This window comes from Anolis carolinensis, chromosome 2 (genome assembly GCF_035594765.1).
Source record: "Anolis carolinensis isolate JA03-04 chromosome 2, rAnoCar3.1.pri, whole genome shotgun sequence".
NCBI classification, from domain to species: Eukaryota; Metazoa; Chordata; class Lepidosauria; order Squamata; family Dactyloidae; genus Anolis; species Anolis carolinensis.
The window spans coordinates 311993154-312006597 of record NC_085842.1 but is presented as its reverse complement, the minus strand read 5'-3'; the positions used below and the strand labels follow the sequence as shown (position 1 = coordinate 312006597).

Genomic DNA, 13444 nt, shown 5'->3' with positions numbered 1-13444 from the left:
GTTCTGTTGCATGTTAACCCCTTTTTAGTGCCTTCAACTCATTTCTGACTCATGGCAACCCTATTATGGGGGTTTCTTGGAAAGATATATTCCAATGTGGTTTGCCATTGCCTTCCTTTAAGGCCAAGAGCTGACAACGTATCCAAGTGGGCTTCCATGACTAAGTGCGCATTCAAATCCTGGCCTCCTTGAGGTACTTGTTCAACACTTTTAACACTGTCTGTTGTAAAAGAAGACTCTCCTCAGACCTTTCCCCCATTTGCTAGAGCTTCCATGTCAGATATTGATATTTCCCTACAGTTTCCAGGGTAATTTCAAATGGAGTTTCCAATGCACCACTGATAGTAGACATGAGAAAATAGAAAAGAAAAACGGTGTTTGCAAGATGGCGCTCCTATGGTTCACCAGTTCAGAAATTAAGTAGTTTGGTTGTTCTGTATGACATTGCACTTCTTGGCAGTGCTTAACAGACTTCTCTTGAAGGCCAGGTAGCTACAATGAGTATTTTAAAGCAACTCTGACTGAAGCACCAGCTACCAGTTCTTCCATGCCAGTGATAATTGACGATTAATAACTTATGAACTGATAACAACTTTACCTTGGCTAGTGCCCTGTGTTCTGTGTGCTCTAAAGGCAGAGCTTGAAAGTATCATAATATAAATATGATATGTGACACCTTGGTCTTGGAAATAACAATGGCACTGATGTTGTATGTGTATGTAATTAGCAATGTTTACTTGCTAATCAAATATTTTACTTTGTGGGGTGTTTGTGTGTTTTTACTAATTTTTAATGTTTAAAGTGTATTTTTGAAAAAACTAAGAAATTTAAGAAGTAATTGAATGGTATTTACAGTAATTCAAAATACTGATTGTGCTGTATATAAATGTGGACCATGTCTTGGTGAAACAAATTAGTTCAATAAGCAAAAACATCTGGGAGGTAGTTAGATATGTAAGATTTGTGGGAAGAAGACCATTTAGTGTGACATTTTCCCAGCATGTGTTTAATACCAAGCAACTCATGCTGCAATGTCACATTGTCAGGTAACTGAGGATCAGAAAACCGCCCAGCAATACTTGAAGGTTGCTGGAGATGGCATGTAGGCATCACCTAGTAAGCCACTATCTTTCCCCACTTCTCTTTGAAACACAAAAACGGCTCAGAAAATGACAGTGAAAACATATACCATGAGGACACTGGCAACTGTATATACCGGCTATCTAGATGGCCACTGACTGTCTCATTTAATCTCTTGGGAGCTATGTCAATTCAGTCTGGAGGTAAAACTTATAACAGCAGTGCTATTTGTTAAAAAGTGACGAACTTAGGAGGAACTTCATGTGACAATTGTCTTCCTCCTCCTGAGTTCTGCAAAAGGTTAGGCCACTGACTTATAGTTAATGGGAACAGGAAAGCTCTATCAAGACATCTTTGTGTTTTGGTTGCTATTTCAGCCTCTTATAAAGGCTTGAACCAATCCCTATGACAGAACCAAAAAATCTCTGTGTTTTGGTTGATATCACACCTTTTTGCATTTCCCCCCTCCTTTCAAGCTTCTATGCCCTCTGCTTTTCTCCTGCCCTTTATCACACTGCTCTTCCTTTCACCCAACCCTTGAGGCCTATTCCTCCACCCTCTTCTATGGGCTGCTCCCTCTGACAGCAGCCATTCACATGCATAATGCCAGAAGCCTTGCAAGCAACTAATATTAATGTGAAAAATGCTGCTAATGACTCAGATTGGGACAGCATGCCGCAATGTCCTCAGGGATAAACAAATGTAAGAACTGGTTAATTAGCGCAACTTATTCCTCAGCAGCCTGCAAAATCTGAGAGGCAGACATCAAAATAACACTTCAAAATGTAAATGCTGGCATGTTCATTCATATGATAATGGTAACAGTTCCTTCAAAATCCTAAAAATTTGAATTAGATATTTCGGGAAAAGTGAAGCCTCAAGAGATGTGGGACCCAGTGGAAAAAGAACTACTAAACTAATTCATTCATAATATTCTAGCAAAAGATTTTGTATTTCTGTGGCTTTTATCAAGTGAAACAAGTATGCCAGATCAGAACAAAAATACATACTCATGTATAAGTCAACTTTATGTATACATCAAGAGTAGGTTTGGGGGCAAAAAATGTGGATTTTGATAGAAACTTGTAATAAAATAAACAAATCTCTTTATTTATATTTGAAACCCATTAATGATTGGTACAAAGAGGTATGGAACATTGCAATAAATGATAAACTGACTTGTGAAATAAAAAGCAAAAAGAGATTAATGAAAATAAATGATTTTGAGGCAATATGGGGCAAATTCTCAAAATATATATTTGTCAAAGAAAAAGGAATAGAAAAGGAATGATTGGCATTTTGGAGAAGAGTTCAATATAACTATTAAGGATGAATCAATGTTCCATAGGTGGTGGATGTACATAGAGATTAAATGTATAAAAATATATGATTGTTACACTGATTTATTGTATGTTTTGTGTTAATGTTAGTTATGTAAGATTTGTATAATCTATTTAATACACACACACACACACACACACACACACACACACACACTGTATATATGTATATGTATATGTAAAGGTTTCCCCCTGACATTAAGTGGGGGTTGGTGCTCATCTCCATTTCTAAGCCGAAGAGCCGGCATTGTCCGTAGATGCCTCAAGGTCATGTGGCTGGCATGACTGCATAGAACGCTGTTACCTTCCTGCCGGAGCGGTACCTATTGATCCACTCACATTTGCATGTTTTCAAACTATTAGGCTTGGAAGAAGCTGGGGCTAACAGCGGGGTGAAACTGTATAACTATTGTGTGGTATATGTTGGGGAACTACTAATTCATATTGTGATAAAAATGCTGAAGATTGCCAAACTGCTCTACAAATTCAACTGCGTATATCAGCCAGCCTCATCCACTTTCCTGACTGGCAGGCTGACTGGCAGATACAAGGCATCTTAAAGACTGATCTAAAAGAATGGAAGTTGGTGGCATTCCTCCCTTTCAGGACAAAAATATTGTGTATGTGTGTGTGTTTCAGAACAGTGATGTGAATCTTCTAGCTTCCAAGGTTCCAATGATTGTTTTATGGCTTCTGGATCCCTTATGAAAGTACCACCAAAGATGCTCCCAGATGCTTCTAGGTCTAGCAATTTTGTTTTGAACCAAGGTTCCCTGAATCTTATTTTGCAGTCCCCATTACCAAGGGCATGTTGTAATCTGCTGTGGTTCCTAAGGGCCAAATATTTCTTCCAGAGCACTGGAAAACCCCCCACCCATTTAACTGGTCCTTATCTGTGAGGTTTGAAGCTCTGCTCAGTCCCAGCATCTCTGCTGTTTTGTTTTTACAGAAAGAGAAAGGAAAGCAAAACAGTGCAGCATCTGAAGTGAGGTCTCTCATGTATTGTTTTGACCAACAACATTATTAATCATCTGAAAAATATTGAGGCTATTATTCAGGGCCAAACTTTATGGATTATTAGTCATATAACTTCCCTTTTCCCCATAACATCTTAGAAAAAAGAGGCCAAACTGTTTCCTCTTCAACTGAAGCAGCTTCTTAAAGCAACCAAAGCAGCTGCCAGACTGTGAGAACATAAGTGTGTCATTCTAGTTTCGCTTTTAGTGAGACAACACTGTCTAGTCCACCAAAACCACTGTCTCAGTCTGTCACATATGGACAGTCTCCGCTGAGACACTATGTGAAAAAATGGGACTTTCAGAAAACTCAAGAGTAACTAACTTGCATATCCTACCTTATTAAGAGAAACACAGAACATAGAGGTTTTCTCAATCAGACCACTGAGGTCTACTTTTGTTCTTCATTTCGAACTTAAAATCTAGAAAAACACCATGGCCATGCAGCATCCTGAGAAAGTGTCTGAAGTGTATTGGCCTCTAAAATCTTACATATATCTTTTGAGTCTCTTTCCCAACTAAGCCGAACCAACCAAGCTGTGGAATGCCTTTGCCATGATTGGAAACGTACCATTATACCCGTCCCATCTGTAATTAAACACAAGAAACAAAGCTAGCAGAACTACCACACACATTAAACTATGTACAAATATCCATGTAGACATGAAGGGGAAAAACCCACAGGAACAGCTTTATTGTTGAACAGACTTTGCAGTTTTCTTCCGACAATCAGGAATGGATAGATTCCATGGGAAGTCCAAATCAGTGTCAAGTTATATTACAGAATCTGTGGTGCTTCATTCTAAACCACCATTTCAGTACCAAGATGTGTTTTTATTCCCTCAAAAGTGGAATATTTTTGGAAATGCAGCAAAAGGGGCAGGATCTGAAGGACCCCATTGCTAACATCTGAAAAAGCTGGCTAATACATCCTCTTGAGCATGAAAAATAGTTTACAACTCAGAGGCAGAACATAGGAAGGAAGGAAGTTCACATTCTCCTAAAACCTCCAGCACAGGATTTTAAGGAGGTCCCAAGCTGAGACCCCTTGGATCTTATCAGTTCTGGTTGGCTGTATTGGAGCAGACTGGCCAAAGAAACCTCCAGATATGTTTGCATAACATGTGATCTGCCAGATCAATACACTTATCAGATTTGTACTGAGGCCTGATATATGTTTATTGTATTTCCCCTTCACTACCTGTTTTTTGCCTGATTACCAGGCAGGCATTTAAAATACACAGAAAAACATACACAGGAAAGTTACCAATTTACCAGCAAGTTCTCACAGTACCATATTAATTGCTGGATGCTGAATGGACTTCTGAGAACTGATGTCCAAAACAGCTAGAAGGCCAAAGGTTCTCCAACCCTGCCTGATACGAATAATGAGCAGAATTTGGCTTTGCGTGCCCTGAAATGTGCAGGTCTTATGTAAAATATGTCTCATCACACCTACATACTGTCAAAATGTTTTCTTGAAATCATTATGTTTAGACACATACTTTCCACTTCTAAATAAATCAACATCAATATGTTCACAGTCCAGTTCCATGCATATTTACTCAGAAGTGCTGATGTGTTCAACATGATTTATTTTTGAGTAAATGAATCTATGCCTATGGCCTCACTCTGGATCATTATTTTCATGAAGTGCTTTGAATGTGATTTTCCTGCTTCTTGGCAGGGGGTTGGATAGGGTTGGATGGCCCACAAAGTCTCTTCCAACTCTATGGTTCTATGATCTAGAACCTAGTCTTTTCGAAAATTATATAATGTTCTCAAAAAGGACAGTATTCTTTCCAAAATCATTTCACTTTTAGTACTCTTATAGTTTGCTTGAAAGATGGCTAATAGGTTTTGGACTTGCCTTCCGCAGCAAAATGCACATGCCAGAACATGTAAAGGGAAATTAAATATGACTTCTAAAACACAATTTGCTTAAAGGAACTAACATAATATAGGGGAGTAATTTAGCATCCACCAATGCATGAAGACAGTAAGATTACTAGTCTTTTGCTTCTCTGCTGGGGGAATAAAATTAAGGGCTATTTATAAAGTACTTACTGCTTTGGCTATAATCAAATGTAATAACAAGATAGAACAAAAACAACGTTTTTGTTGAAACCACCTTTGTAATACTGCTTTTTAATAACCCTCCTAATGGGCAAATTAGAAGGACCCCAACTGAAGTCATTCATCCCACATAAAACAAACATTGCTTTTTCTTCTTAGCTTTGTTTTACAAGCTATATTATTTCCAGATGATGCTGGAGGGGTTTAAAGTTTTTCAAGAGCTAGATGCTGAAACTGACAGCTGCTTTCGATTTGCAATAGACAAATATAAGATGAACCTAAACAGGGGACTTCGTGGACTCTTTTTTGGAGCATTAGCCAAGAAAAAAAGGGGGACAAGAGAAACATGGTATTCAGCAGCTACATAACGGGAGTTATTTGGATTATTAATTCAAGGGGGATGATACTGAATTACATCAGGAGCTTTGTGCCTGCCAATCAGACCTACACAGCAGGTAAGGAAATTTTTTTTCCGGCAAAAGGGAAATTAACCCTGTTCACAAATCTATCTTAACTGGACTGTAAGACAGAACACTTCAAATTTGTTCACCACTCTTCATGTCACTAGTTTTCTTCTGAGAAGAAGTTACATTCTTCAAACCACAATTAATATTGAAACTCGCCTGTTTGGGTTGGGTTTCCTGATTCAAAAAGTTGTTTGCATTTCAAAAAATAATGACACCTTCCTCTTCAGCCCCAAAAGAAACTACACATCGTGGTCATGAAATGACAATAGATAACATTTATTATTGTCCTGAGATCTCACACTAGGGGAGCCACATCATCCAACTTGTTGTGGAAAATGTTCTGCACGGATGGACAACACATGGTCAGTGGGTCACATATACTCCCTGCCTGGTTCTGTGATACAAAATTCCCCCTTCCACTGCACTTGGAGCCACATTAATGTATGCCAGTCATGGGGTATCAGGAACAGGGAGAGGGATGCAATTTTACTCTAAAAGAAAGGACACTGAAATAATCATTTCCACCATCACCGTTATCCCATCTTGTTGCTAAAACTGGGACTCAAGCCATCTTGTAATGTTAAAAAACATACAGCTAAAACATGCCACAAAAGTTAATTTAAAAGTGGAATTAAACTAGTGACAGTATTACAATTACATAAAAGTATGCTTAAAAGATAAAATACAATTAGAGGATAAACAGCATTCAAGACAGTTCAGTTTTAATAATAATAATAATACCAACAACAACAACAACAACGATGATGTGTTTCATGGCCGGAATCACTGGGTTGTTGTGAGTTTTCTCCTGATGTTTCACCCCCATCTATGGCAGGCATCCTCAGAGGTTGAGGGGTCTGTTGGAAGTTAGGTATTGAGGTTTATATATCTGTGGCATATCCAGGGTGGGGGGAAATAACTCTCGAGTCATATGTGAATGTTGCAATTTGCCACCATGATTAGCATTTTAATGGCCCGCAGTTTTAAGGCCTGGCTGGTAGCTGTCTGGGGGGAATCTTTTGTTGGGAGGTGTAAGCTGGCCCTAATTGATTCTTGTCTGGAATTCCCCTCCTTTTTCATTCTTGCTCTTTATTTACTGTTCTGATTTTAGAGTTTTTAATACTGGTAGCCAGATTTTGTTCATTTTCATGGTTTCCTCCTTTGTGTTGAAATTGTTCACACGCTTGTGGATTTCAATTGCTTCTCTGTGTAGTCTGACATGGTAGCTGTTAAGAGTCCAGCATTTCTGTGTTCTCAAATAATATGCTGTGTCTAGATTGGTTCATCAAGTGCTCTGCTATGGCTGACTTCTCTGGTTGAGTCAGTCTGCAGTGCCTTTCATGTTCCTTGATTCGTGTTTGGGAGCTACATTTGGTGGTCCCTATGTAGGTTTGTCCACAGCTGCATGGTATACAGTAGACTGCTACAGAGGTGAGAGGATCCCTCTTGTCCTTTGCTAAACGTAGCATTTATTGGATTTTCTTCATGGGTCTGTAGATTGTTTGTATGTTGTGTTTCTTCATCAGCTTTCCTATGCAGTCAGTGGTTCCCCTGATGTATGGTAAGGTCACTTTTCCTCTGGGTGGATTTTTGTCTTTATTCTTGTGGCTTACTCTTGGCTTTGCAGGTCTTCTGATGTCTGTGGTGGAGTATCCATTGGCCTGTAGAGAACAGTTTAGGTGGTTCCGTTCACTTTGGAGGAGGTGGGATTCGCAGATTCTTTTTGCATAGTCTGCCAGGGCTTTGATTGTACTTCTTTTTTGACTTTGGTGATGGTTGGAGTTCTTATGTAGGCATCTATCAGTGTGTGTAGGTTTTCTGTAAACTGTGTGGCCCAATAGTTGATTGGGTTTGCAGATGACTAGGACATCTAGAAATGGCAGTTTTCCTTCATTTTCTTTTTCCATAGTGAATTGGATGTTTGGGTGGATGCTGTTGAGGTGGTCCAGGTACTTGTTCAATTCTTCTTCTCCATCAGAACAGTAAATAAAGAGCAAGATTCAAAAAGCAGGGGAATTCCAGACAAGAATCAATTAGGGCCAGCTTACACCTCCCAACAAAGGAATCCCCAGGCAGCTACCAGCCAGGCCTTGAAACTGTGGGCCATTAAAATGCTATTCAAGGAAGCAAATTGCAACATTAACACGTGTCTCAAGCAGACAAGAGTTCTTTCCCCCACCCTGGATACTCCACAGATATATAAACCTCAATACCTAACTTCCAACAGACCCCTCAACCTCTGAGGATGCCTGCCATAGATGGGGGTGAAACGTAAGGAGAGAATCCTTCTGAAACATGGCCATACAGCCCAGAAAACTCACAACATCCCAATAATAATAATAATAATAACTTATATCCTGCTTTTTCTCTCCACAAGGAGACCCAAAACGGCTTACACTAAAATTATTTCAATATAACTTACAATATACAAAAATGCAAACATTAAGACATAATTAAACATCACTAGTATTAAAAACTATTCTGTAGTACAGCATCTTTAGCTTCAGGTTGTTCATACCAGGTTCATAAAAACTTGACATGAATAACCCAATGAAAGGATCAGCATGTGCTTGACACAAGCCCATCTACAGCGGAATTATAGCTATACGACATATATATATGTATATGTATGTATGTATGTGTATGTGTATATATATATGTGTGTGTGTGTGTGTGTGTGTGTGTGTGTGTGTCCAAATGTGTACTGGAATACTATTCTATTGAGACCGTATTGCTTTCAATAGGATAGGCATTTAAGTTACACAGTAAGACTGAATTAGAGCTGTGCTGAAATTCTAAGGATTACGGTATGTTAGCATTTAAGTATTTAACTTTGGGGAAATTTCCAAGTCAACAAAAATGGCTTAGCAAGTGTAGACTTTTGAAAAGTAGAGTAGAGAATATATTCAGTGATATCTACAAAACCAGCTGAGAGTTAAGAGACAAGAAGCACAAAGAGATATGTTCCTATATAAAAGATATATATTGCCAAATATTTTAATGCAAGTTGTATGGTCTCTGAGGTCTGCTACATCTCCATGGAGAATAACCTCGAGTGTATATACCAAAATGAAAACCAAACGACACAATAACCTCAGGTTTATGAGTTTTTGCTGCAGATGGTTGGATGCCAGCTAGAAGGCGGTACTTTGGTGTTCCACTTCCTCAGGATACCACAGTACTTTGCCACAATACCTCCCCACTCTGCTTGATGGCCATTTTAATGGCAATCAAATACAAATGTTCAAGAACTACAAGCTGTCAGACTACAGAAAATCTTTTAGCTATGAATTGCTGTGGTTTTCTATTTTGCTATGTGCAACATTTTTTTTCCTCAGTGAGTTTCAGACATGATGTCATGAACGAAGCTTCCTATATTTTGGTGCTGATGGTTTCCAGGTTGTCAGACACTTTGACAGACTTCTGCAGACTGGGGATATACCATTTGGATACATTACCCTAAAACACAAAGGTTGGTACTCACATAATCCGGAAGTGGAGAATCATCCGAAGTGAGGGAACTCCTCAAGGACCCGGTGGCTTGTTCTAAAACTTTGTTGTGTTTTTTTGACAGCAATGCAAACAAACTGCAGGAAAAAATAAAAAAAACATATTTTTAATACAAACCGATATGCCGGTGTTTCACTTGTATAAAACAAGACTGTCAATTTAGAAGTGTTTCCCTGAAATTGTGTATTACAGTGGTACTTTTGCAAAATACATGCTATAAGGGGTGTTTGTTTGGAAATGTAATTCTACAAGAAGCAGGCTTAGTTGGATCATGGAGTCTATTTTTTAATACTTCAGAAAGCCAACGTTTTGTTTTGACATTCCAAAACACTAAGTAACCAATTCCAAAAAGCCGATAACAGATGTGACATGATGTTGAAGCAGAGCCAGGGCTAAGGAATAAGTCTTTAAAATCACATGCTCCCTTCCCTTTAGCCCTACTCTTTTTCCATTCACAATCATTCTCTTCACACACTTTAACCACCATTTGCCATGACTCTACATTTCAATGTTGATCTGTTAACACAGATATATTCAGTAGTGATCCAAATCCAACAATTGGCACTAGGGATTAATGCTTGTTTCTCTAGGTGAAAATCAGCATTAGTTTGCATCTGCATTGGTCCAAGAAGTTTATTACTAGTGAAAAATGAAAATATTCTCAGCAAATCTCTTTACTTTTAAAAGCTATTCTAAAATTAATTTAATTTAATTTCCGGTATTTCTGCCCCGCCCTTCTCCCCTGGGGGACTCAGGGCGGCTTACAAATTGGCAACACAGTGCCGATTTGTATTCTACCACAGAGTCCATCAATTTCTACAATAATGTACACACACTGGTACCAACTATCACCCCTCATGGGTGCATGTTCACTGTCGAATTCATGCAGTATGACACCACTTTAATTGCCGTGGCTCAGTGCTATAGGATTCTGGGAGACTAATTTGCTGGGGGCACCAGAGGTCTTTGTCAGAGAAGGCAAAAGACCCTGTAAAACTACAACTCCTATTCATCCCATCACACTGAGCTGTGACAGTTAAAGTGTTCTCAAGCTGTATTAATTCTACAATGTAGATGACAGTTAAGGTGGCTTTTCTTGGTAGACCTTCAAGATCATGACTGCATTACAAGCGGACAGTTTCTTAGATCCAAGCTGAAAGATGGGAGATTACAAAGTTGGAATCTAAATGGTCTATCATTCTAGACACAGTGGTGTGCCCCAGTCCTACATCAAGAGTATGGACTCCAACAGTTTTCAAAATGTGTGGAGAACATATATATCACAAGCAGTATCCCTTAAAGCAATGTTTCTTACATGTTTTTTCAATTTTCGTAAATATGTAATCTGTAGTCAACCACAGAGCCTGTTCCTTCACTAACGCAAAAAAGGATCTAGATCCATCCCTTGTTGTCATAGTGAACTTCTGAGGCACTTGGAAACAGTGCTTTCAACTGCTTCCGATGGCTATTGATAGCTATGTTCTCCCCAATTCTTGAAAAGGGTTTGTGATACCTTCCTATATTTCAAAGGCCTTGGCAGCCTAATGCAAGCTCATAGAGAGAAGCTCTCACCAGTTTTTTCTGCAAGAAAAAATCATGCCGCTGCTTATTGTCAAACACATTTGTAGCCTGCTCCTCAGTGTTCAAGATGTTTCCCACGTTTTAATTATACATGAAAAGCAGTGACAAAATAGAATGAACAAAAATATCTATGCATGTAGAGAGTCCAGACTCGAAAAGGGGACAAGTCTGGGAGCTGTAGGCTAGAACAGATAATACCTTTTTCAAGCTTTGGGGTGCACCTAAACAGTTGAATTAATGCAGTTTGAATCCAGTTTACCTACCATGGTTCAATGCTATAGAATAATGGTATCTCTAGTTCTGCAAGATCCTTAGCCTTCTCTGCCCAAAAGTGCTGATGTCTCACCAAACTACAACTCCTAAGATTCCATAGTATTGAGCCTCGGCATTCTAAGTGGTCTCAAACTTGAATCATTTTACAATGTAGATGCACAGTTGTTGTGTTCACATCTTGCACCTCCCTCTTTGTGTTTCTGTCTCTCTCTCTCCTCTCTCAAACACTCCCACCCACACCATGAAGACTGCAATAGGAAATTTAGTGAAAATAGAGTGGCAGGTGCTAAGGAAATTATCCGGTTTAGGAAAGGGCTAAACAAATTTATTTAAAAGGTAGTTGACTGTTTATATTTTGGCTATATAATATTTGTTTGGCAAAGATTTCACGTAAGATAAAAATGCTAGTCTTTCTTCTCATAGGAGAGAAGAAATGTCTTACCTCGAGCTGGTCAAGAAACTGTCACCAGTTATCATGGAAATTTGTACTCTTTCTTTTTACAATATATTCTATTTGATCTACACACATATTCTCATAAAGACAGCAACAATGAATGCTGTACAGTTTTAAAATGAAAATGCAGAAATTTGTATAAAACATGTATACTGAAAATGAAGCTGTAAGAGCATGTTGAAATAAGATTATCATGGGGCGAGTTGGACCTCCTTTTAGAAGCCGTTCCAAATATTATGCACCAGAATTGATAAAGCCTTGCCATAGGTATGCACCTGCTGCCTTTCAGGTGGCAGTGGGACTCTAACCTGGGCCTCTGATGGCATGAGCACTCAAACCTAGGCCTGCCAAGTGTCCTCCATTTGGGGCTATAATGTTCAAAATCTGATCAGGAGTCCATGCAATTCTAGGCTGCATCTATAGGAGTCTAGTGTCTAGCCCCAGAGAAGTCACACTCTCTGATTCTGCTTTAATCAGAAGTCAACAAGAAAACTGTGTCCAGTTTTGAGCACCACAATTCAAGATGGATATGGACAAGCTAGAATGCATCCAGAGAAAGGCAACCAAAATAATCAAAGGTATTGAAGCCAAGCCCTATGAGGAATGGCTTAGGGAACTGGCTTGGAGAAAAAAAGGCCAAGAGGGGATATGATGGCAAAATATTTGAAAGCATGCCACAAGGTTGTTTTCTGCTGCTCTGGAGACTAGAACACAGTGCAATGGATTCAAATTGCAAGAAAAAAATCCACCTAAATATTTGGTAGAGCATCCTTCTAAGAGTGGCTTGACAGTAGTATATTGTGTGGTTTGGACTGGATGGCCCTTGTGGTCTCTTCCAATTCTGTGATTCTATTCAATGAACCTTGAATAAAGTTTGGAAACAAAATAGCAAGCAATGAAGATGGTACTTGTATCTATACAATATGATCCAATCAACTTGCTTTGTTCAGAACATAGTCAACTCTATTTGGGGACAACTGATGTTTTTAGATTCCCTTGAGAAGTTACACCATGAACAGCATGTGCCAGAGACAACTAGAATATTAATGCCTGAACCAAGTCTCATCTTCATCACTGCATCCCCAGTGGATAAGAAAGTTTCCCCAAAGCATCCCTGATCATCCTTGCCACCTTAAAAGTTCGAAGCTGGGGTGTATCCAGAAGTGCACTGGCTCTTGGTACCTGCTGGGACATATTTCCAGGACCTGTAAACACCAACATTCATGGATGTTTGTTCCATTATTTACAACAATTAAAAAAATTCAATCAATGGATGGAGAAGTCATGGATATGAAGGGCCTACTGTGCTTCCAAACTGCCAACTTGTCACTTCAACCTATACGCAACTATGCACCACTTTGCACACAGCAATTCCTTTTTACACATCCAAGAAAAACTGCATATCGTTCCATATGCTAGGCTTTATTTCTTGGACTCAGGAGATACTCTATCAAACCACACTCTTTAGAGTATTCTTGAATATCCCTAGTGGCCTGAATGGTAGCTCCGAGACTGTACTTGAGTTCTCGGTTTATGGATTGTAGTTTCTCTTTCTTGTGGTCCATATATCACAAGGTATATGGCCCCCAAAGGCAGAGATTTTATTTAGCACCATGCCTGCAGTAGTTTAAAATGGAGATCTTACAT

General features: G+C 39.0%; 1 protein-coding gene across 4 annotated transcripts in view; it reads right to left on the bottom strand.

Moving 5' to 3' along the window:
* dym (dymeclin) overlaps positions 1 to 13444 on the bottom strand; it is a 191032-nt gene that overhangs the window by 54332 nt on the left and 123256 nt on the right. For all 4 annotated transcript variants that reach the window (XM_008102762.3, XM_008102761.3, XM_062972565.1 and 1 more), the window contains one exon: positions 9464 to 9566. In XM_008102762.3, coding sequence (XP_008100969.1) covers positions 9464 to 9566 — 103 coding nt within the window. The remainder of the gene's footprint in view (positions 1 to 9463; positions 9567 to 13444) is intronic.